The 21,287-nt window shown below is 60.1% G+C and overlaps 1 protein-coding gene across 1 annotated transcript in view; it reads right to left on the bottom strand.

The window, feature by feature from the left end:
* Positions 1–4,147: 4,147 nt before the first annotated feature.
* Positions 4,148–21,287, bottom strand: part of CARMIL3 (capping protein regulator and myosin 1 linker 3) — a 28,581-nt gene continuing 11,441 nt past the window's right edge. Inside the window, exons 18-39 of the mRNA XM_038741451.1 lie at positions 20,572–20,653; positions 19,588–19,684; positions 18,683–18,737; positions 18,435–18,607; positions 18,192–18,260; positions 17,528–17,621; positions 15,901–15,999; positions 15,504–15,632; positions 13,999–14,112; positions 13,710–13,885; positions 13,172–13,259; positions 11,690–11,815; positions 11,330–11,393; positions 10,994–11,202; positions 10,438–10,538; positions 9,359–9,665; positions 8,622–8,792; positions 8,451–8,520; positions 6,622–6,714; positions 5,750–5,904; positions 5,194–5,494; positions 4,148–4,326 (exon numbers count right to left, since the gene is read on the bottom strand). Of these exons, the coding sequence (XP_038597379.1) occupies positions 4,301–4,326; positions 5,194–5,494; positions 5,750–5,904; positions 6,622–6,714; positions 8,451–8,520; positions 8,622–8,792; positions 9,359–9,665; positions 10,438–10,538; positions 10,994–11,202; positions 11,330–11,393; positions 11,690–11,815; positions 13,172–13,259; positions 13,710–13,885; positions 13,999–14,112; positions 15,504–15,632; positions 15,901–15,999; positions 17,528–17,621; positions 18,192–18,260; positions 18,435–18,607; positions 18,683–18,737; positions 19,588–19,684; positions 20,572–20,653 (2,799 nt within the window). The 3' untranslated portion in view covers positions 4,148–4,300. The remainder of the gene's footprint in view (positions 4,327–5,193; positions 5,495–5,749; positions 5,905–6,621; positions 6,715–8,450; positions 8,521–8,621; positions 8,793–9,358; positions 9,666–10,437; positions 10,539–10,993; positions 11,203–11,329; positions 11,394–11,689; positions 11,816–13,171; positions 13,260–13,709; positions 13,886–13,998; positions 14,113–15,503; positions 15,633–15,900; positions 16,000–17,527; positions 17,622–18,191; positions 18,261–18,434; positions 18,608–18,682; positions 18,738–19,587; positions 19,685–20,571; positions 20,654–21,287) is intronic.

The following is a 21,287-nucleotide window of genomic DNA, read 5'->3' as shown; positions in this document are numbered from 1 at the left end:
GTGAGCGCTTAATAAATGTCGTTATTATAGAAGACTGGCACCGGTCTCTGTCCCATGTGGGGCTCACAAGCTCAATCCTGCCGGTCGAGGGGGTGCAGGGGAGGGGGCGGCCCTCCTGGGGACCCTCTCCGCCCCCCCTCCCCTCCCCAACCAGGCTCACTCACGCAGGGTAGACTAGGCCGGACTAGACTGTGAGCCCAATGTTGGGTAGGGACTGTCTCTATATGTTGCCAATTTGTACTTCCCAAGCGCTTAGTACAGTGCTCTGCACTTAGTAAGCGCTCAATAAATATGATTGATTGATTGACTGCGGGAGGGAGGACCCAGGCGCCCCCAAGTCCCCAGCCCCCAGAAGGGCCAGCTGGGAGGGAGCGAAGGGGCGGAGAGGCGAATCCTGGCAGCCGTGAGACCCTCGGGACCATCGATCCACCTCTTCCTGCCGTCTCAGCATCTTACCCTCCGTCTCCGGGCCAGAGCAGCACTCAGCCTTGGCACGCACAGTGCCAGGACCAGTGCCAGGGCTGGAGGGCGAGGCGGGGGGCCCGGGGGGCCGGGCTGGGCTGGCTGTGGGGAGGGCAGGGGGGCAGGGGGCCTGGCCTAGCTGCGGGACGGGGGGCAGGAGCCAGGACGGGACGGAGAGGGGGGCCCAAGCCCCACCCTGGAGGGGCCGTGGGGGTGAGGAAGGGGCGTCAGGGCCGGGAGGAGGAGTTGGGGGGTGGGCTGGACCCCGGGCCCCCGCTCCCCGGGGATGAAGGGGAAGCTTCACTGCTTGGCAGGGGGCAGGCCTGAAGGTGGGGTTCGCCCCCCACCCCAAATCTCGTCTCGGACGATCCCCTTGAGCCCCCGCGGGCTCCAGCAGGCTGTCAACCCTCTCGAGCCCCCCTCCCCCTTCCCCTCCACCCCCACCCCCCAAGATGTTCTCCCAGTTCCCGGCAGCCCTGGCTCCGTCTCTTAGCGACGGGGTCCGGGGGGGGTGGGTGCTGTGTGGGCCCCCCTCCCCATCCCTTCCCCTCCCCGCCCCCCAAATGTCTCCATCGCCGGGTTCTGCAGGTGGCAGAATGTGTGTGAGTGTGTTGCCTTGGCCTTTTGGGGCCTGCCTTCCTCCCTAGGTCTGGACGTGAATTTTTTTTCTCCAACTGCCCACCTGAGTTTGTGGGCGGGTGCCCAGCTCCCGCGGGTGATGCCCTCAGGGTTCCCCGGCCCTCCGGTCGCCGGTGGGGCGTCCCCCCCGCTCCCCCCAAACCGGCCCAGCGTTGGGATGTCGCGTGTCCTCCCGCCCCTGAGTTGGTGCCCACCTCCCGCGGCGGGGGGGGAGCGGCCGGGTGATGCCCTGGCTGTGCCCTGGTCGTTGGGGGGGCTCCTCTCCGGGACTTGCGCGGCCCCCTCACTGCCCCAACGGGGTGATGGGTGTGTGTGTGTGTGTTTGTGTGTGTGTGTGTGTGTGTGTGTGTGTGTGTGTCCGTCCCCAGCCTGGCACCCGAGAGAGAGAGGGGGAGGGGCAAGGAAGAGACAGGGAGACCCCCATCCCTTCCCCGGGGCCGTTGCCAGGGAAATGGGGTCAAACCCCAGGGATGCAGTTGGGGGGAGGGGGCGGAGCTCACCTGGGGGCTTCGGCGGTCGTCGGCGGGGGCCGGGGGGCCCGGGGGGGCCCGCTGTCGGGGGGTCCCGGGGGTCCCGGGGGCTGCGGCGGGGAGCGGCGGGGTCTGAGGAGCTTCTCCGCCGGCGGCGGCGGCGGCGGCGGCGGCGGGGGCGGCGGCTCGGCTGCTATTTATGGGCCCGGGATGGAGGGGACGGGAGGGGAGGGGACGGGAGGGGACCACGCCCAGGGAGACGCAGGACACGGACACGGACACGGACACACACACACAGAGGGACACCCCCCCCCCCCAAGCTCCCTTACACACGCGCACCCAGGGACACGCACCCCAAAGCTTTCTTACACACTCGCACCCAGTGCCACACCCCCCAAAGCTCCCCCAAAGCGCCCTTACATACGCGCACCCAGTGCCACACACCCCAAAGCTCCCTTACACACGCGCACCCAGTGCCACACACCCCAAAGCTCCCTTACACACGCGCACCCAGTGACACACATCCCAAAGCTCCCTTACACACGCACACCCAGGGACACACACCCCAAAGCTCCCTTACACACGCACACCCAGTGACACACACCCCAAAGCTCCCTTACACACGCGCACCCAGTGACACGCACCCCAAAGCTCCCTTACACACGCGCACGCAGGGACACACACACCCCAAAGCTCACTTTTATACACGTACGCACGGGGACACACACCCCAAAGCCCCCTTACACACGTGCACACAGGGACACACACCCCAAAGCTCACTTACACACTCGCAGACCGGGGCACACCCCCCTCAAAGCTGACTTACACACGTACACACACTGACCCACACGCCAAAGCTCCCCCAAAGCTCTCTTACACACGTACACACAGGGACACCTTCCCAAAAGCTCCCTTACACACGTACACCTCCCAAAGCTTACTTATACACACACACACACACACACACACACGCACAGGGACACACACCCCAAAGCTCACTTTTACACACGTGCAAAGAAGGGGACACACCCAAAAGCCCCCTTAGAGAAGCAGCGTGGCTCAGTGGAAAGAGCCCGGGCTTGGGAGCCACAGGTCATGGGTTCTAATCCCGGCTCCGCCGCTTGTCAGCTGTGTGACTTTGGGCAAGTCACTTCACTTCTCTGGGCCTCAGTTCCCTCATCTGTCAAATGGGGATGAAGACTGCGAGCCCCAAGTGGGACAACCTGATCACCCTGTATCCCCCTCAGCGCTTAGAACAGTGCTTTGCACATAGTATGCGCTTAACAAATGCCTTCATCATTATTAATAATGGCATTTTATTAAACGCTTATTATTATAATTATAGATTATTATTATATTATTATTATTATTATTACACACACGCACACAGGGACACACATCCCAAAGCTCCCTTACACACGTCCACACAGTGACACACCCCTCAAAGTTCCCCCAAAGCTCCCTTATACACGTACACACAGGGACAAACACCCTAAAGCTCCCATACACACGTACACATATACACAGTGACCCACATGACAAAGCTCCGCTAACACGCAGTGACACATACGCCGAGACGGCAATGATCCCCACTTCTAATAAATCGATCAATTGATTTATTAGATCAATCAAGTGATCTAATAAATCTAGTGATCTAATAAAGTGTGGCTCAGTGGAAAAAGCCTAGACGTCGGAGTCAAAGGTAATGGGTTCAAACCCCGGGTCCGCCAATTGTCAGCTGTGTGACTTTGGGCAAGTCACTGCACTTCTCTGTGCCTCAGTGACCTCATCTGTCAAATGGGGATGAAGACTGCGAGCCCCCCGGGGGACAACCTGATCACCTTGTAACCTCCCCAACGCTTAGAACAGTGCTTTGCACATAGTAAGCGCTTAATAAATGTCATTATGATTACTATTATTATTATTCTCTGTGCCTCAGTGACCTCATCTGTAAAATGGGGATTAAGACTGTGAGCCCCCCGGGGGACCACCTGATCACCTTGTAACCACCCCAGCGCTTAGAACAGTGCTTTGCACTTAGTAAGCGCTTAATAAATGCCATTATTATTATTATCATCATCATCATCAATCGTATTTATTGAGCGCTTACTATGTGCAGAGCACTGTACTAAGCGCTTGGGAAGTACAAATTGGCAACATATTATTATTCTCTGTGCCTGTTACCTCATCTGTAAAATGGGGATTAAGACTGATCACCTTGTAACCTCCCCAGCCCTTAGAACAGTGCTTTGCACATAGTAAGCACTTAATAAATCTCATCATTATTATTCTTTAGGGAGTCTTCTCCTCATCCCCGTCCCCGAATTCCGGGCTCCCTTCAGCCCTGGAGGACGACCCCCACCCCTCCCAGGGCCAAGAGGGGGGGGATGGGAGGTAGAGATGGGATGGGGGAGGAAAGACACTAGGATGCGGAGGTGGATTTTGGTTTTTATTCTGTACAAGAGGAGAGAGACCTCTGAGGGAGACGCCCCCGGCTCCCCCAGGGAGGGGTTGGGTGGGGGGTCGGAGGGCCGCCCCCTCCCTCCAGGACCCGTTGCTGGGGTGGGGGTGGGGGACAGGGGGAGGGTAAGGGCAGGGAGGAGGCTCGGGGCAGGGGGTGGCGAGGAGAGGCACATGGCGGGAGGTTGGAGAGGCCGAAGGCCTGGTGGCCAAGGTGGCCTGGTGGCCTGGTGGCCAAGGTGGCCTGATGGCCGGACGGAGGGCCGAGGTCAGTCCAGTCCCGCCTCACCGCTCCCTGCAGACATGAGTGGGGGGAAGGATCCTCTCTGCACCTGAACCCGGGCTGACGACCACCCCCACCCCTCCCAGCCACAGAGACAGACACAGACTGTGAGCCCACTGTAGGGTAGGGACTGTCTCTATATGTTGCCAATTTGTACTTCCCAAGCGCTTAGTCCAGTGCTCTGCACATAGTAAGCGCTCAATAAATACGATTGATGATGATGATGATGACAGGGAGAGATCCGGTGGAGATCAGGAGTTCGCAACAATCATTATTAGGATGGTATTTGCGAAGCGCTTCCTACGCGCCAAGCACTGTTCTAAGCTCTGGGGGAGATACAAGGCCATCAGGCTGGACGCAGTCCCCGTCCCACGTGGGGCTCACCGTCTCAATCCCCATTTTACAGATGAGGGAACCGAGGCCCGGAGAAATGAAGCGACTTGCCCAAGGTCACACGGCAGACAAGTGGAAGAGCAGAGCCGCGTCGGGGGGCCGGGGAGGTGGGAGGGACTGTAAACCCGTTGACGCAGTGAAGGGCACAGGACTGGGAGTAAGAAGGTCGCGGGTTCTAATCCCCCTCTGCCACTTGTCTGCTGGGTGACCTTGGGCGAGTCACTTCCACTTCTCTGGGCCTCAGTTCCCCCCTCTGGAAAATGGGGATTCAGCCTGTGAGCCGCACGTGGGACAGGGACTGTGTCCAACCTGATGACTTTGTAGAACAGTGTCTGGCACGTAGTAGGTGCTTAGCCAATACCATCCTTATAATAACTGTTATTATGGGCGGGGAGAGTGTCTGTTTGTTGTCCTCCCCCAGGCTCTGAGCCCAGCGCTCCGCACACAGTAAGCGCTCGGTAAATGGACTGAGCGTCCAGCTGGCACCTGTGTGTTGGGGGTCGGGGGTCCGGCTGTGGTGGTGGTGGTGGTGGTGGTGGTGGTGGTCTGCCCTGTGGCCGGCCTGGGCTCTCCGCGTGCGCCTGGGTTTGAGGGGGGCCACCCGGCCTCCCGGGTCCGGGAGACCTGCGGGTGGAGGGCGAGGCCTGGGCCCGAGGGGGGCTGGGACCCCCGGCTCGCCCTCCTCCTCCTCCTCCTCCTCCTCCTCCTCCTCCTCTTCTTCCTCCTCCTCCCCGCGGCTCCGGGGCACCGCCACACGCTGCGCTGGGCGGGGGGCTGCGGCGGGGTCCTGGGGGATGGGACACTGACAGACAGCTCACCCCCACTCCCACCCCAGCCCCAGCCCCATCCCACCACCTCCATGCTCTCACACTCCCGCCCCCCATCACCTCCCCGCCCCCTCCCTCCACCCCCCATCCCCTCCCACCCCCCCCGCTCTCACACTTTGCTGCTCCACCCCCACCCCCTCCCACCCCCTTCCTGCCCCTTCCCACCCTCCCACCTGGCTGCTTCACCCCCCCACCCCACCCCCCTGTTGTCCCACCTTGCTGTTCCTAGCTGGCAACTCCCTCTCGGGGGGCGGGGGCGGGGGCGGGAGGGGGAGTGACCTTCCCTCCTCTTCCTCCTCCTCTTCCTCCTCCTCCTCATCCCGCAGGGCCGGGCTGGGGCTCTGGCTAATACTTGGGGTGCTCTCTTCAGCTGGGGGGTGCGGGTAAGGAATTGGGTGGGGGGGAGAAGTCGTCTTCCCCTCCCATGCGAATCCTCCTTCCTCCGGCTCCTGGTCCAGGGTGAGCAGGGGCCTTCCCGGGAGGGTGGAAGGAGCAGTCCTACTCGCCCGGGGCTTGCAGGCACCAGTCGGGGATAATAATAATAATGATGGCATTTGTTCAGCGTTTACTATGTGCCAAGCACTGTTCTAAGCGCTGGGGGGCATACAAGGTAATCAGGTTGTCCCACATGGGACTCACAGTCTTAATCCCCATTTTCCAGATGAGGTCACTGAGGCCCAGAAAAGTGCCCAAAGTCACACAGCTGACAAGTGGCAGAGCTGGAATTAGAACCCGTGACCTCTGACTCCCAAGCCCGGGCTCTTTCCACTGAGCCACGCTGCTTCTGGGAGCCCCGCCACACGCAGCCTGGCCTCGGATGAGGGACTGTCTGTCCGTCCAACCGGGGGGTGAGGGTGACCGGGGAGGGGAGAAGGTCCTCATGGAAGAGAAGTCAGGACGAGGCCTTCAAATCTGGCCTGCCAGAAGGGCTCTGGGGTGCAGGGGGTTCCGGGGGCAGGCTGCGATTGGGGACAGTGGGAGCCAGTGCCAACCAGCAGGAACCAGCTAGAACTAGGGGAAGTCAGTGGGAACCAGCAGGGACCAGCTGGAACCAGTAGGAACCACAGGTCAGGGGCCAAGCCTGTACCTATGTGCCACTTGGCCTCGGCTCTCCGCATGGTGTTGCTGTAAGTGGGCTTGCTGCTCTGAGGAGGTGGCGGGGGCTTCCACGACCCCGGGCCTGCGGGCAGATGGGGCAGAGGGAGGAGGAGGTGATCAGGAGAGGGGGGCGGTGGGAGAGGAGAGAGAAGGGTGGGACGGTCCGGAAAGAAGTGGGGACGAGAGGGGAGGGAGAAGAGGGGGTGGGAAAGGAGGAGGAGGAGGAGAGGATGGGAGGGGGTGGGAGAGGGGAGGGGGTGGCCGAGGAGAAGGAGGGGAGGGAGAGGATGGGAGGGGGTGAGAAAAGAGAGGAAGGGGTGGGAGAGGAGGAGGAGGAGGAGAGGGAGAAGAGGGGGTGGGAGAGGAGAAGGAAGGGAGGGAGAAAAGGGGTGTGGGAGAGGAGGAGAAGGAGAGGATGGGAGAGGGCGGGAGAGAAGAGGGAGGGGTGGGAGAAGAGGGGGGTGGGAGAGGAGGAGGAGGAGGCGAGGATGGGAGGAGGTGGAAGAGGATATTCTATTAATTTTGTTAATGATGTGCATCTAGCTTTATTTCTATTTATTCTGATGACTTGACACCTGTCCCTGTCCACATGTTTTGTTTTGTTGTCTGTCTCCCCCTTCTAGACTGTGAGCCCGTTGTTGGGTAGGGGCCGTCTCTAGATGTTGCCAACGTGTACTTCCCAAGTGCTTAGTCCAGTGTTCTGCACGCAGTAAGCGCTCCATAAATACGATTGAATGAATGAATGAATGAATGACCGAGAAAAGGTGGGTGGGAGAGGAGGAGGAGAGGATGGGAGGGGGCGGGCGAGAAGAGGGAGGGGAGGGGGAAGAGGGGGTGGGAGAGGAGGAGGAGGAGGAGGCGGAGAGGATGGGAGGGGGCGGGAGAGGAGAGGGGGAACGGAGAAAAGGGGGGTGGGAGAGGAGGAGGAGAAGAGGGAGAAGAGGGGGGTGGGAGAGGAGGAGGAGGAGAGGATGGCAGAGGATGGGAGGGGGCGGGAGAGGAGGAGGAGGATGGGAGGGGGCGGGAGAGGAGGAGGAGGAGGAGGAGAGGATGGGAGGGGGCAGGCGAGGAGAGGGAGGGGAGGGGGGTGGGAGAGGAGGAAGAGGCGCAGAGGATGAGAGGAGGCGGGAGAGGAGAAGGAGGGGACGGAGAAAAAGTGGGGTAGGAGAGGAGGAGGAGGAGGAGAGGGAGAAGGAGGGGTAGAAGAGGAGGAGGAGACGATGGGAGAGGATGGGAGGGGGTGGGAGAGGAGAGGGGTGAGAGGAGGAGGAGGAGGAAGAGAGGATGGGAAGGAGCGGGCGAGGAGAAGGAGAGGGAAGAGGATGGTGGGAGAGGAGGAGGAGGTGGAGAGGATGGGAGGGGGCGGGAGAGGAGAGGGAGGGGACGGAGAAAAAGGGGGGTGGGACAGGAGGAGGAGGAGAGGGAGAAGAGCGGGGTGGGAGAGGAGGAGGAGGAGGAGAGGATGGGAGGGGGCGGGAGAGGAGAGGGAGGGGAGAGGAGGAGGAGGAGAGGATGGGAGGGGGCGGGAGAGGAGAGGGAGGGGACGGAGAAAAAGGGGGGTGGGACAGGAGGAGGAGGAGAGGGAGAAGAGCGGGGTGGGAGAGGAGGAGGAGGAGAGGATGGGAGGGGGCGGGAGAGGAGAGGGGTGGGAGAGGAGGAGAGGATGGGAGGGGGCGGGAGAGGAGAGGGGTGGGAGAGGAGGAGAGGATGGGAGGGGGCGGGAGAGGAGGGGGTGGCAGAGGAGGAGAGGATGGGAGGGGGCGGGAGAGGACCTTGGTGGAGGTGGGGGGGGGCGCGGGGGCAGAGGTCCCTTCTCACCTGCGTCCTCCGAAGAGCGCCGCCTCTGGCAGGGCTGGGTGCTGCCGTCGGGGGGCGGGTGGTCCGCACCCTGCAAGGGGAGCCGGGGGGTTGCGGGAGCAGAGCGTCCGGGCCGGCCGCCCCCTCCCCCCGGGCCCCCGGGCCCCCGGGCCCCCGAACCCTCCCTCTGACCTGCCGCCTCCCGTCGATGGCCCAGCCCTTGGCCCGGCCCAGGCCCAGGCCCAGGCCCAGGCCCGGGAGGGCGATGCCCTGGAGCCGCGGAGCCTGCAGCGACCACGCCACCTCGGAGCCCGAGGACGACCCCAACAACGACGACCCCGACGGCTCTGCCCCCTCCGGGCCCTGCAATGATCCGGCCCGGCCCCTGTCAGGCAGGGCACGGCAAGGGCAGGGCCCTGGGCCCTCCCCCCCCCCCCCCCGCCCCATTACTCACAGCTTAAGCAGGGCAGAGTCCTAGGAGGCCCCCCCACCCCCCTTACCCGCTGCTCAGTATTGGCAGAGACCCGGGGGACTCCCCCCCACCCATTACACCAGTTCAATTGGGAAGCAGCGTGGCTCAGTGGAAAGAGCCGGGGCTTTGGAGTCAGAGGTCATGGGTTCAAATCCCGGCTCAACCAGCTGTCAGCTGGGTGACTTTGGGCGAGTCACTTCACTTCTCTGGGCCTCAGTGACCTCATCTGGAAAATGGGGGTGAAGACTGTGAGCCCCACAACCCGATCACCTTGTATCCTCCCCAGCGCTTCGAACAGTGCTTTGCGCATAATAAGCGCTTAACAAATGCCATCATTATTATTATTATTATTCAAGCAGGGCAGAGCCCTGGGGGGACTCCCCCCACCCGGGGGGACCCCCTATCCATAAGGCAGGGATCCGGGGGTGGGGGGCGTCCCTCCCAAGACCCTCCTCACCAGCTTCCTGCGGAAGGAGAACCCCCGGGCCCCCACCAGCCCGGGGAGGGGTCCGCCGTACTCCTCCTCGGGGGTCCTGCACGGAGTGACTACGCTGCCCTCGGGGCTCGGCGGGTCTGGGGTCGGGGGGCTTTCCCGAGGCGGGGGCGGGGGCGGGGGTGGGAGCATCCCGGGGGTGGGGGACCCCGGGCCCCGCTCCCCCTTGAAGCTCCGGGGCCGGCGGAAGAGGAACAGGCCTCGTCGCCTCTTCTTCTGCAGCGGGGGTTCGGGGGGCCCGGGGCGCATGGTCCGCAGAGTCCAGGGGCAGCTGGCCGGCGGCGAGGAGGGGGCGAGAATCGGGGAGAGAGAGGCACGCACAGCGTTTGCATCTAGGGTCGCCCCCATATATTATGATTCCGTTCCTCTTTGGGGACGCTCTGACCCTCAGATCCTCGCCTAGTCCATCTGGGCCTAGACAGACACTCTGCCCCTGCTATCTGTGGGGCTGGTTTGGCCCTCCCTAGCTGTCCTCAGGGGCAGGGAGCGTGTCTCCCCACTCTCTGTTGTAGCTCATTCTCCCACACGCTTAGAGAAGCAGTGTGGCTCAGCGGACAGAGCCCGGCTTTTGGAGTCAGAGGTCATGGGTTCAAATCCCGGCTCCGCCAATTGTCAGCTGGGTGACTTTGGGCAAGTCACTTCACTTCTCTGGGCCTCAGTTACTTCATCTGGAAAATGGGGATGAAGACTGGGAGCCCCCCGTGGGACAATCTCATCAACTTGTAACTGCCCCAGCGCTTAGAACAGTGCTTTGCACATAGTAAGCGCTTAATAAATGCCATTATTATTATTATTATTACGGTGCTCTGCACACAGTAAGCATTCAATAAACAGGGTTGCCCGGAAAGGCGTTAAGGTCCCCGGGTACAATGACTAGAGGGGAATGAAGAGGGGAACGGGCACCGCCCCTCAAAAGAGAAGTCACTCGCCTCCCTCCCGCCACAAATTCTGGATGGGTCCTCTGCGTCAGACCCCTGGGAGAGAGGTGCTGGAGGCCTAGGCCTCGCTGGCCACCGCCCCCGTCCCCTCCCCTCCCCTCACACCTGGCACTCTCGGCCATGACCTTGCGGCTGAAGAAATCGTCCAGCCCCTCGTCCAGCCTCGTGGCCATCCCGTTCTCCTGCCGTGCCCCAGGCCCGGGCATCTGCGGACAAGAATGCTGCTCAATGGGCCAGGCGGGCCTCCCGGCCTCGGCCGGGGCCTTCCTGTTTCTTCGGTTGGGAGGAGGGCGACCCCCCCAAGTCCTGCTGAAGCCAGGAGTCCAGGACGCTCCTCTTCCCACCTCTCCTCCCACCCTCCCGCCTGCCCATGAGGTGAGGGTCGGGTTAGAGCCCCTGTTCCAGGAATCTCCCACAGATGTGCCGTCTGGTGGCCCCGTGAGGCCCACGCCCAGAAGCCCCCATCCTGTTATGCCCATAAGCCCCCCACCCATACCCTGTGAGACACCCCCCCACACCTAGTGATGCCCCTAAGCCTACTAAGCCTACTAAGCACTTAGTACAGTGCTCTGCACACAGTAAGCGCTCAATAAATACGATTGATGATGATGCCCCACCCCACGAGGCCATGCCCATGCCCGGGTTGCGGGAGAGCCCTCACCATGGGCCGGCTTGGGCCTGGGGCGGTGGTCCTGGGGGGCCGGGGTCGCCCGGCGGTCTGGTGCAGCAGCTTGTGGCCATGGGTGGGCAGGTCCATCAGACCCTCCCAGGAGCCGGGAGGGCCGGGCGGGCCCACACCCGGGGCGGGGAACCAGGCGGGGGGCACTCCCGCACCCCCCGGACGCCCCTCTGCATCCTGTGGGCTTCCGCCTGCAGGGACGGCATGGTCGAGGGGTGGAGGGACGGAGAGAGGGGGCGGGCAGGGTGGGAGAGGGCAGTGACGGTGGGGGGCAATCATTGATGGAGGCGAGGAGGAGGAAGAGGAGGGGTGGCTCACTGATGAAGGCTGACACGGGCCGGATCCTGCGACAGTGTTTCTGCTTCTTGATGGCCATGGTGTCCTAGGGGGAGGGCTGCAGCTGTGATCCGGGACCCCAAAAGTCACACCCCGGGATCCGCACCCCGGGACCGGTCTCGCCGTGGGGCCACTAGATCCTGCATCCCTGGAAAATTCCAGGAAACGGTGGCCCCTGACCCAATCCCCCACCTCATGGGCAGGTGGGAGGGGGCCGCGGTGGGGAGAGGGGCAGCCCGGAACCCCAAGCCCTCCTCCCCTTCATGGTCCAGGAGGCCGGAGTATGTGGGGGTGGGAGGCAGGGGTCCTGGATTTGGGGTGGGGGGAGGGAGGGAGCCTCACGATGCTGGTCCCGAGCTCGTCGTCGGTGGTCTCCTCGTGGTCCCGGCCTCGGGGAGAAAGCTGCTGTCCGGGACCCCCACTGCCCGGGGGTTCCGACAGTGCCCTCAGCTGGGCCAGGTGGCGGGCCTGAGAGGGTGGGTCAGGGGGGAGACAGGAGCTTCTGAGCAAAGTCACCCCCACCCAGGTCCCCGGGGGTGGCAGGGGTAAGGAAGGCCTCGGCTAGCCACAGCTGAGCTGTCCCAGGATTGCTGTTTTGGGCTAACAATAAATAATAATAACAATAATGGTATTTGTTAAGCGCTTACTATGTGCAAAGCACTGTTCTAAGCGCTGGGGGGATTCAAGGTGATCAGGTTGTCCCACGTGGGGCTTATAGTCTTAATCTCCATTTTCCAGATGAGGTAACTGAGGCACAGAGAAGTTAAGTGACTTGCCCACAGTCGCACAGCTGACAAGTGGTAGAGGCGAGATTAGAACCCATGACCTCTGACTCCCAAGCTCGGGCTCTTTCCACTGAGCCACGCTGCTTCTCATAATAATGATGGTGGCATTTATTAAGCGCCTACTATGTGCAAGGCACTGTTCTAAGCTCTGGGGAGGTTACAAGGTGATCAGGCTGTCCCACGGGGGGCTCACAGTCTTCATCCCCATTTTACAGATGAAGTAACTGAGGCCCAGAGAAGTGAAGTGACTCGCCCCAAGTCACACAGCTGACAATTGGCGGACCCGGGATTTGAACCCGTGACCTCTGACTCCAAAGCCCGTGCTCTTTCCACTAAGCTACGCTGCTTCTCTAAATAATAGTAGTAACAATAATTATGGTATTTGTTAAGCGCTTACTATTTGCCAAGCACTGTTCTAAGCGCTGGGGGAGATACAAGGCCCTCAGGTTGTCCCACATGGGGCTCACGGTTTTAATGTCCATTTTAATAATAATAATAATAATTATGGTATTTGTTAAGCGCTTACTATTTGCCAAGCACTGTTCTAAGCGCCGGGGGAGATACAAGGCCCTCAGGTTGTCCCACGTGGGGCTCACAGTTTTAATGTCCATTTTAATAATAATAATAATTATGGTATTTGTTAAGTGCTTACTATGTGCCAAGCTCTGTTCTAAGTGCCAGGGGAGATACAAGGCCCTCAGGTGGTCCCACATGGGGCTCACAGTCTTCACCCCCATTTTACAGATGAGGGAACTGAGGCACCGAGAAGTTAAGTGTCTTGCCCGAGGTCACGCTGCAGACAAGTGGCGGAGCCGGGATTAGAACCCACGTCCTCTGACTCCCAAGCCCCACTGGCAGTGCTAAGCGCTTAGTACAGTGCTCTGCACACAGTAAGCGCTCAATAAATACGATTGAACGAATGAATGGCTTTCCACTAAGCCACGGCTAGAATCGAGCCGTTGAGGGAGGGTCCCTGGGGGGTGTCGGGGTTTTCCCCTCCTGCGGGAGTGGTCCTGGGGGGAGAGGGGAGGGGGCTCACCAGGCTCTTGTGGGAGTGGTACAGCTCCTGCAGGATCTCGTCCACGATGGAATTGGTCAGGTAAGTGACGACCGAAAGTTTCACCTCGCTGTGGGCACAACTGGGGTTTAGCCCACCCCGGCCCACCCCCGTCCTGTTCGGCCTCCCGCTCCCCACCTTTCTCCCCTCCCCGTTCTCCAGAGCGAACAAACCCCGGCTAGGCCTCAACTTGGCTCCCCGCCGCGAACAATGAAACAGGTTACAAGTAAAGCGAAGATGAAAAATGAAGAGCAGATGACACAGAACTAGGAGTCAGGAAGTCTCATGTCCTCCCCCTGGCCTGGAATGCCCTCCCTCCGCACATTTCATTTGGCTAACATGTTTTGTTTTGTTGTCTGTCTCCCCCTTCTCGACTGTGAGCCCGCTGTTGGGTAGGGACTGTCTATATGTTGCCAAATTGTACTTCCCAAGCGCTCAGTACAGTGCTCTGCACACAGTAAGTGCTCAATAAATACGATTGAATGAATGAGTGAATGAATGAACCCTCCCAGGCCCTCACTCCAGTTTGTTCTGGATGTCCTGGCCGGCCTGCTCCAACAGGACGCTGCGGATGAAGTTCCGCGGGACGGTGACGCGCTCGGCCACGTTGCTCAGGGTTTTGTTGTGTCCCTCGGCCACCCGCATGGCCACCGGGCACAGCTCCTGGGTCAGGCTGACCATCGACTCCAGGATCACCTGGCCCCGGGGGGAAGAGAGGAGGAGGAGGAAGCGGCGAGGTTTGGGGGAGAAGCCGCGGTCACGGCATCGGGGAGCAGTCAGGCTGGAATCCCCCCCAGCGCCGCCCTCACCTGCAGCTCCTTGTCCACGGCCTTGGACACCTCACTGGCCACCGACTCGAGTCTCTGCCGGACGGGCCCGTCGCTGGCCAGGACGTGGCCCAGCTCGTAGAGGCTGGGGAACAGCTGGGCACGGGGGCAAGGGGCCGGGTCACGGGGCAGCCAGGGCCACGGGCATCATCATCATCAATCGTATTTATTGAGCGCTTACTATGTGCAGAGCACTGTACTAAGAGCTTGGGAAGTACAAATTGGCAACATATAGAGGCAGTCCCTACCCAGCAGTGGGCTCACGGTCTAAAAGGGGGGAGACAGAGAACAAAACCAAACATACTAACAAAATAAAATAAATAGAATAGATAAGTAAGGCCCAGCATGAGGCATGAGGCCCAGCTCCACCCCGAAGACATCCACTGTGGTAACTGTGGGATTTGTTGAGCGCTTCCTACGTGCCAGGCACTGCCCTAAGCGCTGGGGTGGTTACAGACCAATTGGGCTGGATCCAGTCCTGTCCCTCACGGGGCTCACAATCGTCACCTCCGTTTTGCCGAGGGAGCAACTGGGGCCTGGAGAAGCGAAGCAACTGGCCCCAGGTCACACGGCGGCGGAGCCGGGATTAGAACCCGGGTCCTTCTGACTCCCGGGCCTGGGCTCTGTTCACACTTCTAAGCAGTGTGGCTCAGTGGAAAGAGCCCGGGCTTTGGAGTCAGGGGTCACAGGTTCAAATCCCGGTTCCGCCAACTGTCAGCTGGGTGACTTTGGGCCAGTCGCTTCACTTCTCTGGGCCTCAGTTCCCTCATCTGGAAAATGGGGATGAAGACTGGGAGCCCCCCGTGGGACAACCTGATCACCTTGTAACCTCCCCAGCGCTTAGAACAGTGCTTTGCACATAGTAAGCACTTAACAAATACCACCATTATTATTATTATTATTATTCTCTGGGCCTCAGTTCCCTCATCTGGAAAATGGGGATGAAGACTGGAAGCCCCCCGTGGGACAACCTGATCACCTTGTAACCTCCCCAGCGCTTAGAACAGTGCTTTGCACAGAGTAAGCACTTAACAAATACCATTATTATTATTATTATTATTATTATTCTCTGGGCCTCAGTTCCCTCATCTGGAAAATAGGGATGAAGACTGGGAGCCCCCCGTGGGACAACCTGATCACCTTGTAACCTCCCCAGCACTTAGAAAAGTGCTTTGCACACTGTAAGCACTTAATAAATACCATTATTATTATTATTATTACCTAAACTACTACTAGGAAAGCAGCATGGCCTAGTAAGTCAGAAGACCCAGGTTCCGATCCCCGCTCCACCGCTCATCTGCTGTGTGACCCTGGGCAGTTCACTAAACTTCTCAGAACAGTGCTTTGCACAGAGTAAGCGCTTAATAAATGCCATTATTATTATCATGGGGTGTTGGGACAAGTGAAGCCCCCTTTGGGGCGCGGGGAAGAGCCGGAGGTGGGAAGAGAAGAGGAGGAGGAGGGTGGTCCTGGGGGTGGGGGCTTACCGCACGAGAGTTCTTGGCGTCCTTGATGAGATCCCGCACGTAGAGCAGCTCATCCTGCACGGGCTCCAGCGGGCATCGCCGCAGGGCACGCACCTCCTCCTGTACCCGCCCGCACAGCCTCTGCAGCATCTGGCCAGCAGGATCCCGCACCGTCAGGCCGGGCCCGGCCGCCGGGACCCCCACTTGGTGCCCCCTCGCCGACTCCCCTGGGTTCCAGCAGGCCCAGTCCGCCCCACGCCCCTCGGCCCGGGCTGTCCACCCCTGCCTCCCTCTTTGGCCACCAAGGCCCCCACAGGCCCTCGGGACCCTCGGTTCTCCAGGCCCGTGACCCTGCGTGTCCGGGATCCCGCGTGTCCCAGGCGTGTCCCGGGCGAGGGGCCCCGAGGGAAACGTTTACTTGCTCGGCGCTGCTGGTGACAAGGCCATGCTGCAGGCGGAAGGCCTGCTCCTGGGGGCACGTCTGAGAGTGGTTATTCCGGACCAGGCACCATTGAATCTGCACGGGACCCCCGGGGCCGGGGGACCCCGGGGGGCAGGGACAGGGTGATGTCTCAGTCCCACTCCTCCTCTCCGAACCCTTGCTGGTCCCACCCGGCTGCCCCCTCCCCCTGGATCCTGATATCTATACTCTCCCAAGCGCCTAGTTTAGTGCTCTGCACAAAAGTGCTCAGTACACAATAACAATAATGGCATTTACTAAGCGTGCAAAACACTGTTTTAAGCGCTGGGGAGGTTACAAGGTGATCAGGTTGTCCCACGGGGGGCTCACAGTCTTCATCCTCATTTTACAGATGAGGTCGCTGAGGCCCAGAGAAGTGAAGTGACTTGCCCACGGTCACATAGCTGACAAGTGGTGTGAAGCAGCGTGGCCCAGTGGAGAGAGCCCGGGCTTTGGAGTCAGAGGTCATGGGTTCAAATCCCGGCTCCGCCACTTGTCAGCTGTGTGACTTTGGGCAAGTCACTTCACTTCTCTGTGCCTCAGTTACCTCATCTGTAAAATAGGGATTAAGACTGTGAGCCCCCCGAGGGACAACCTGATCACCTTGTATCCTCCCCAGCACTTAGAACAGTGCTTTGCACATAGTAAGCGCTTAATAAATGCCATCATTATTATTATTAAGTGGTGGGATTTGAACCCGTGACTTCTGACTCCAAAGCCCGGGCTCTTTCCACTGAGCCACGCTGCTTCTCTGCTTCTCAATACCATTTATGGATTGATTGGCTCCATTCTCAACCCCACAGCACCTAGGTACATATCTTTAAATTATATATTATAAATCACTTATTGATATCAATTTCTCTCTCCCCCTCTAGACTTTAAACTCGATGTGGGAGGGGGAACATGCCTGCTAACTCTTCTATGGTCCTCTCCCGAGCGCTTAAGTACCGTACTCTGCACAAAATAAGCGCTCAATAAATACCATCGATTTATGGATTGGCTCCACCCTCAACCCCACAGCACTTAGGTGCACTTAGGCATTTAGAGAAGCAGCGTGGCTCAATGGGAAGAGCCCGGGCTTTGGAGTCAGAGGTCACGGGTTCAAATCCCACCTCCACCACTTGTCAGCCGTGTGACTTTGGGCCAGTCACTTCACTTTCTCTGGGCCTCAGTGACCTCATCCTTAAAATGGGGATGAAGACTGTGAGCCCCACGCGGGACAATCTGATCACCTTGTAACCTCCCCAGTGCGGAGAACAGTGCTTTGCACATAGTAAGCGCTTAATGAATGCCATTATTATTATTATTAGGTACATACCTTTAAATTATATATTATAAATCACTTATTTATAATGCCTGTCTCTGCCTCTAGACTGCAGGCTCACTGCGGGTGGGGAATGCGTCTACCAACTCTGTTATACTGTACTCTCCCAAGTGCTGTGCGCATAGTAAGCGCTCAAGAAATGCCATTAATTGACTGATTGATTGATTGATTGATTGATTTCTTCCCTTTCCTTCCCCCCTTCTCTCCCCATCGCTGTTCCCCCCACTCCCGCCGTTCTCCCTCCCCACCTGAGCCCCCCACCTTCTGCCAGACGTCCTCGGTGCGCTCCGGGGCACTGCGATACGCCTGCGAGATGTCACTCACCGGGAAGGACATGAAGCGTAGTGTGTGGTTACTGCCCGAGGGGTGGAGTGGGGAAGCAGGCTCAGGCCAAGGGGACCACTGCCCCCCATGCCCCAGCCTGCTCCCACTCCCACCCTCTATCCCTGCTCCTACCTTGATCACATCCTTGCCACCCCTCCCCGCTCTTCCACCTCTCCCCCGACCCCGTTATTAAGCTCCGATCGGGGGAACGGGCTAGAAAACTGCCGTCGGATGGCGGTGGGTGCTCTGAGGCAAGGTGGGGCGGGTTCCCCGGGTAGTTGATTAAAAATAATTACAGTATTTGTACAGTGCTTACTATTTTAAGCACTGGGGTAGACACAAGATAATCAGGTTGGACTCAGTGTCTGTCCCACATGGGGCTCACAGACGGAGGCGGAGTAGGATGTCATCCCCACCATTTTACAGATGAGGAAACTGAGGTACAGGGAAGGGAAGTGACCGGGCCCGGGTCTGACGGTGGGCAAGTGGAGGTGCTGGAATTGAAATTCAGGTCCCCTGATTCCCAGGCCAGGGCTCTTTCCACTAGGTCACACTGATAGAAGATGAGAGGTCAGGGGTTGGGGTCGGAGGTCGGGCTCACCTTTCCAGAGCCCGGGCGATGTCCAGGAAGCCCAGAGCGGATGTGTTGTTGCGGTCCCACAGGATGGTCCTGGGGGAGGTTGGGAACGCTGTCGCCTGGGCTCCGAAGGGCAGACGGCTCCCTCATCCCCACCCCGGCGCCTGTGGGTCCGGGCCTCGGCCAGGGAGGGCGGCCGGCCGGACTGCGGGCATTGAGGGGTCTGGGGTCCCCGGGGAGGCGGGCGGCGGCCGGGTCCGGGCCCACCTTAGGGAGGAGTTGATCTGCAGAGCCTTGGACAGCATCTTGGCCCCGATGTCCTCCATGCCGTTCCCGCTGAGGTCCACCTTGGCCAGGCACGTGTTGCTGCCCAGGGCGTTGACGAGGATGCTGGTGCGCAACTTCAGCCGCGAGTCCGCCACCGACAGCGACTGCAGAGACTGGGGGTCGGGGCCGGTCAGCTCCGTGCCCCCCGGGGATCCCTCGCCCCCGGCCCCTGCCCCAAGCTCACTCACACAGTCCTCCTCCTGGATCAGCTGCACCAGTTTCTGTAGGATTTCCTCCAGGGTCCTGGGGTGAGGGGACGGAGGGAGAGAGGAGCCTTTCGGGGGGCTGCCCAAACCCTCCCCTTAAGGGGTGGGGGGTCTTTGGGCTGGGAGGGGGGGCAGGGGTTGCCCAGCAAAGAACCGCAGGTCAGTAGGACCTGACCCCTGTCCACATGTTTCGTTTTGTTGTCTGTCTCCCCCTTCTAGACTGTGAGCCCGTTGTTGGGTGGGGATCGTCTCTAGATGTTGCCGACTTGTACTTCCCAAGCACTTAGTACAGTGCTCTGCACACAGTAAGCGCTCAATAAATATGATTGAATGAATGAATGAATGAATAGGAGGGATCGCGTGTCGTAGCTATTAGAGGACGGGCTTGGGAATCTGAAGGACCTGGGTTCTAATCCCGGCTCTGCCGCTTGTCTGCTGGGTGTGACTTTGGGCAAGCCATTTAGCTTCTCTTGGCCTCAGTGACCTCATCTGTAAAATGGGGATGAAGACTGTGTGACCCATGTGGGTCAGGGGCTGGGCCCAACCTGATTGCCTTGTGATCCCAGTGTCTAGAACAGTGCCTGGCACATAGCAAGCGTTTCTGTCTCCCCCTTCTAGACTGTGAGCCCGTTGTTAGGGAGGGACTATCTCTATATGTTGCCGACTTGTACTTTCAAAGGACTCAGTCCAGTGCTTTGCACAAAGTAAGAGCTCAATAAATACGATTGAATGAATGAATATGCCCTGGAAACAGAGGTAGGGCTAGGGAAGATGTGGCTAATGGAGAGGTCTGCAGAGGAGGAGGTGGGCAGGGTGGGGGTCACGGTGGGCTGAGGGTCGCGGACTGGGGTGCGTGGTGGGGAGAGGATGATGAAGGGGGGTCTCACTTAGCTTTGACGTTGAAGTTCTTGCCCAAGAACAGGTGCTTGAGGGCTTTGTTCTTGCCCAGCGCAGGCACCAGGGTCAGGAGATCAGAGTCAAAGCCTGCCCCCGGGAGATAAGAACGATGGCAGTCGTTTAGCACTTACTATGTGCCAAGCACTGTTCTAAGCGCTGGGATGCTTGGGATGGGGCCCCCAGCCCAGGCCCTGCCCGGTCCTGGACTCCCACTCCCCTTCCTCGTCCCTGGAGGGGCCGGGGCGGGTGAAGGACGGGTCCCCTCGGGGTGACTCGGGTGACAGGCTGGGACGCAGGCCCCTGACAGCCCTGACAGACCATGGTTTCTGGGCCATTTCCCCTTCCTCTCCAGCCCACCGACTCCAAACCCGCCCGACTTTCGCCGCCACCGCCTCCTCCTTCTCCTCCCCTCCTCCTCCTCCTCCTCCTCCTCTCCTCCTCCTCCTCCCCCTCCTTCTTCTCCCCTCCTCCTCCCCCTCCTCTTCCTTCTCTCCTCCTTGTATTCCTCTCCTCCTCCCCTACTCCTCCCCTCCTCCTCCCCTTCCTCCTCCTCCCCCTCCTCCTTCTCCTCCCCTCCTCCTCCCCTTCCTCCTTCTTCTCCTCCCGTCCTCCTCCTCCTCCCCTCCTCCTCTTCCTCCTGCCCTCCTCCCCCTGCCCTCCTCCTCCTCTCCTCTCTTCCTCCTCCTCTCCTCTCTTCCTCCTCCTCCCCTCCTCCCCCCTTCCTCCCCTTCCTCCTCCTCCCCTCCTCCTCCCCCTCCCCTTCCTCCTTCTTCTCCTCCCCTCCTCCTCCTCTCCTCCTCTTCCTCCTTCCCTCCTCCCCCTCCCCTTCCTCCTTCTTCTCCTCCCCTCCTCCTCCTCTCCTCCTCTTCCTCCTTCCCTCCTCCCCCTGCCCTCCTCCTCCTTCCCTCCTCCTCCTCCAGGCCCCTCCCGCCTCCCGGTGCCCTCCGCCCCTCCCTCCGTCCGTCCCCCCGCACCGTTGTCCGACAGGTCGAGGCTGCCCACGGCGCTGACGGCTCCCAGCTGCTCCTGCAGGATCTGCGCTCCCGCCGAGCGAAGCTGCGGGGGCACCGGGGGCATCGGGGGCACCGAGGGCACCGGGGGCATCGGGGGCACCGGGCGGGGGCACCGGGGGCACCGGCGCTCCAAACCTCCCCCGTGCCCACCCCCCGCCCCTGCTAATGGCCCCTCCCGGGCGCTCACTACAGGACAGTATTCATGCTGTACACCGAATTCTATTGATTCTAACGGTTTTGACACCTGTCCACATGTTTTGTTTTGTCGTCTGCCTCCCCCCTTCTAGACTGTGAGCCCGTTGTTGGGTAGGGGCCGTCTCTATCTGTTACCGACTTGGACTTCGCAAGCGCTTAGTATAGTGCCCTGCACACAGAAAGCGCTCACTAAATACGACTGGACGAATGAATGAATACAGCGCTCTGCAAACAGCGCGCGCGCAATCAAAACCAGCGCTTGATTTGGGCGCAGGGGCCGGTACCTGCGCCCCCTGGTGGGGATGCGTGGGGCTGGCCATCGAACAGGCGGCCCCTCCCATCGATCGATCCATTGATCGATCAATCAATCAATCAATGGCACTCATTGAGCTCTCACTGTGTGCAGGCAGTCAGTCGTGTTTAGTGAGCGCTTATTTTGTGCAGAGCACTGGACTAAGCAGATGGCTCAGTGGCAAGAGCCC

Source organism: Tachyglossus aculeatus (genome assembly GCF_015852505.1).
Source record: "Tachyglossus aculeatus isolate mTacAcu1 chromosome 12 unlocalized genomic scaffold, mTacAcu1.pri SUPER_6_unloc_1, whole genome shotgun sequence".
In the NCBI taxonomy this organism is placed as follows: domain Eukaryota; kingdom Metazoa; phylum Chordata; class Mammalia; order Monotremata; family Tachyglossidae; genus Tachyglossus; species Tachyglossus aculeatus.
Note: the sequence above shows the minus strand (reverse complement) of the source record. Positions and strands in the feature narration are given on the sequence as shown.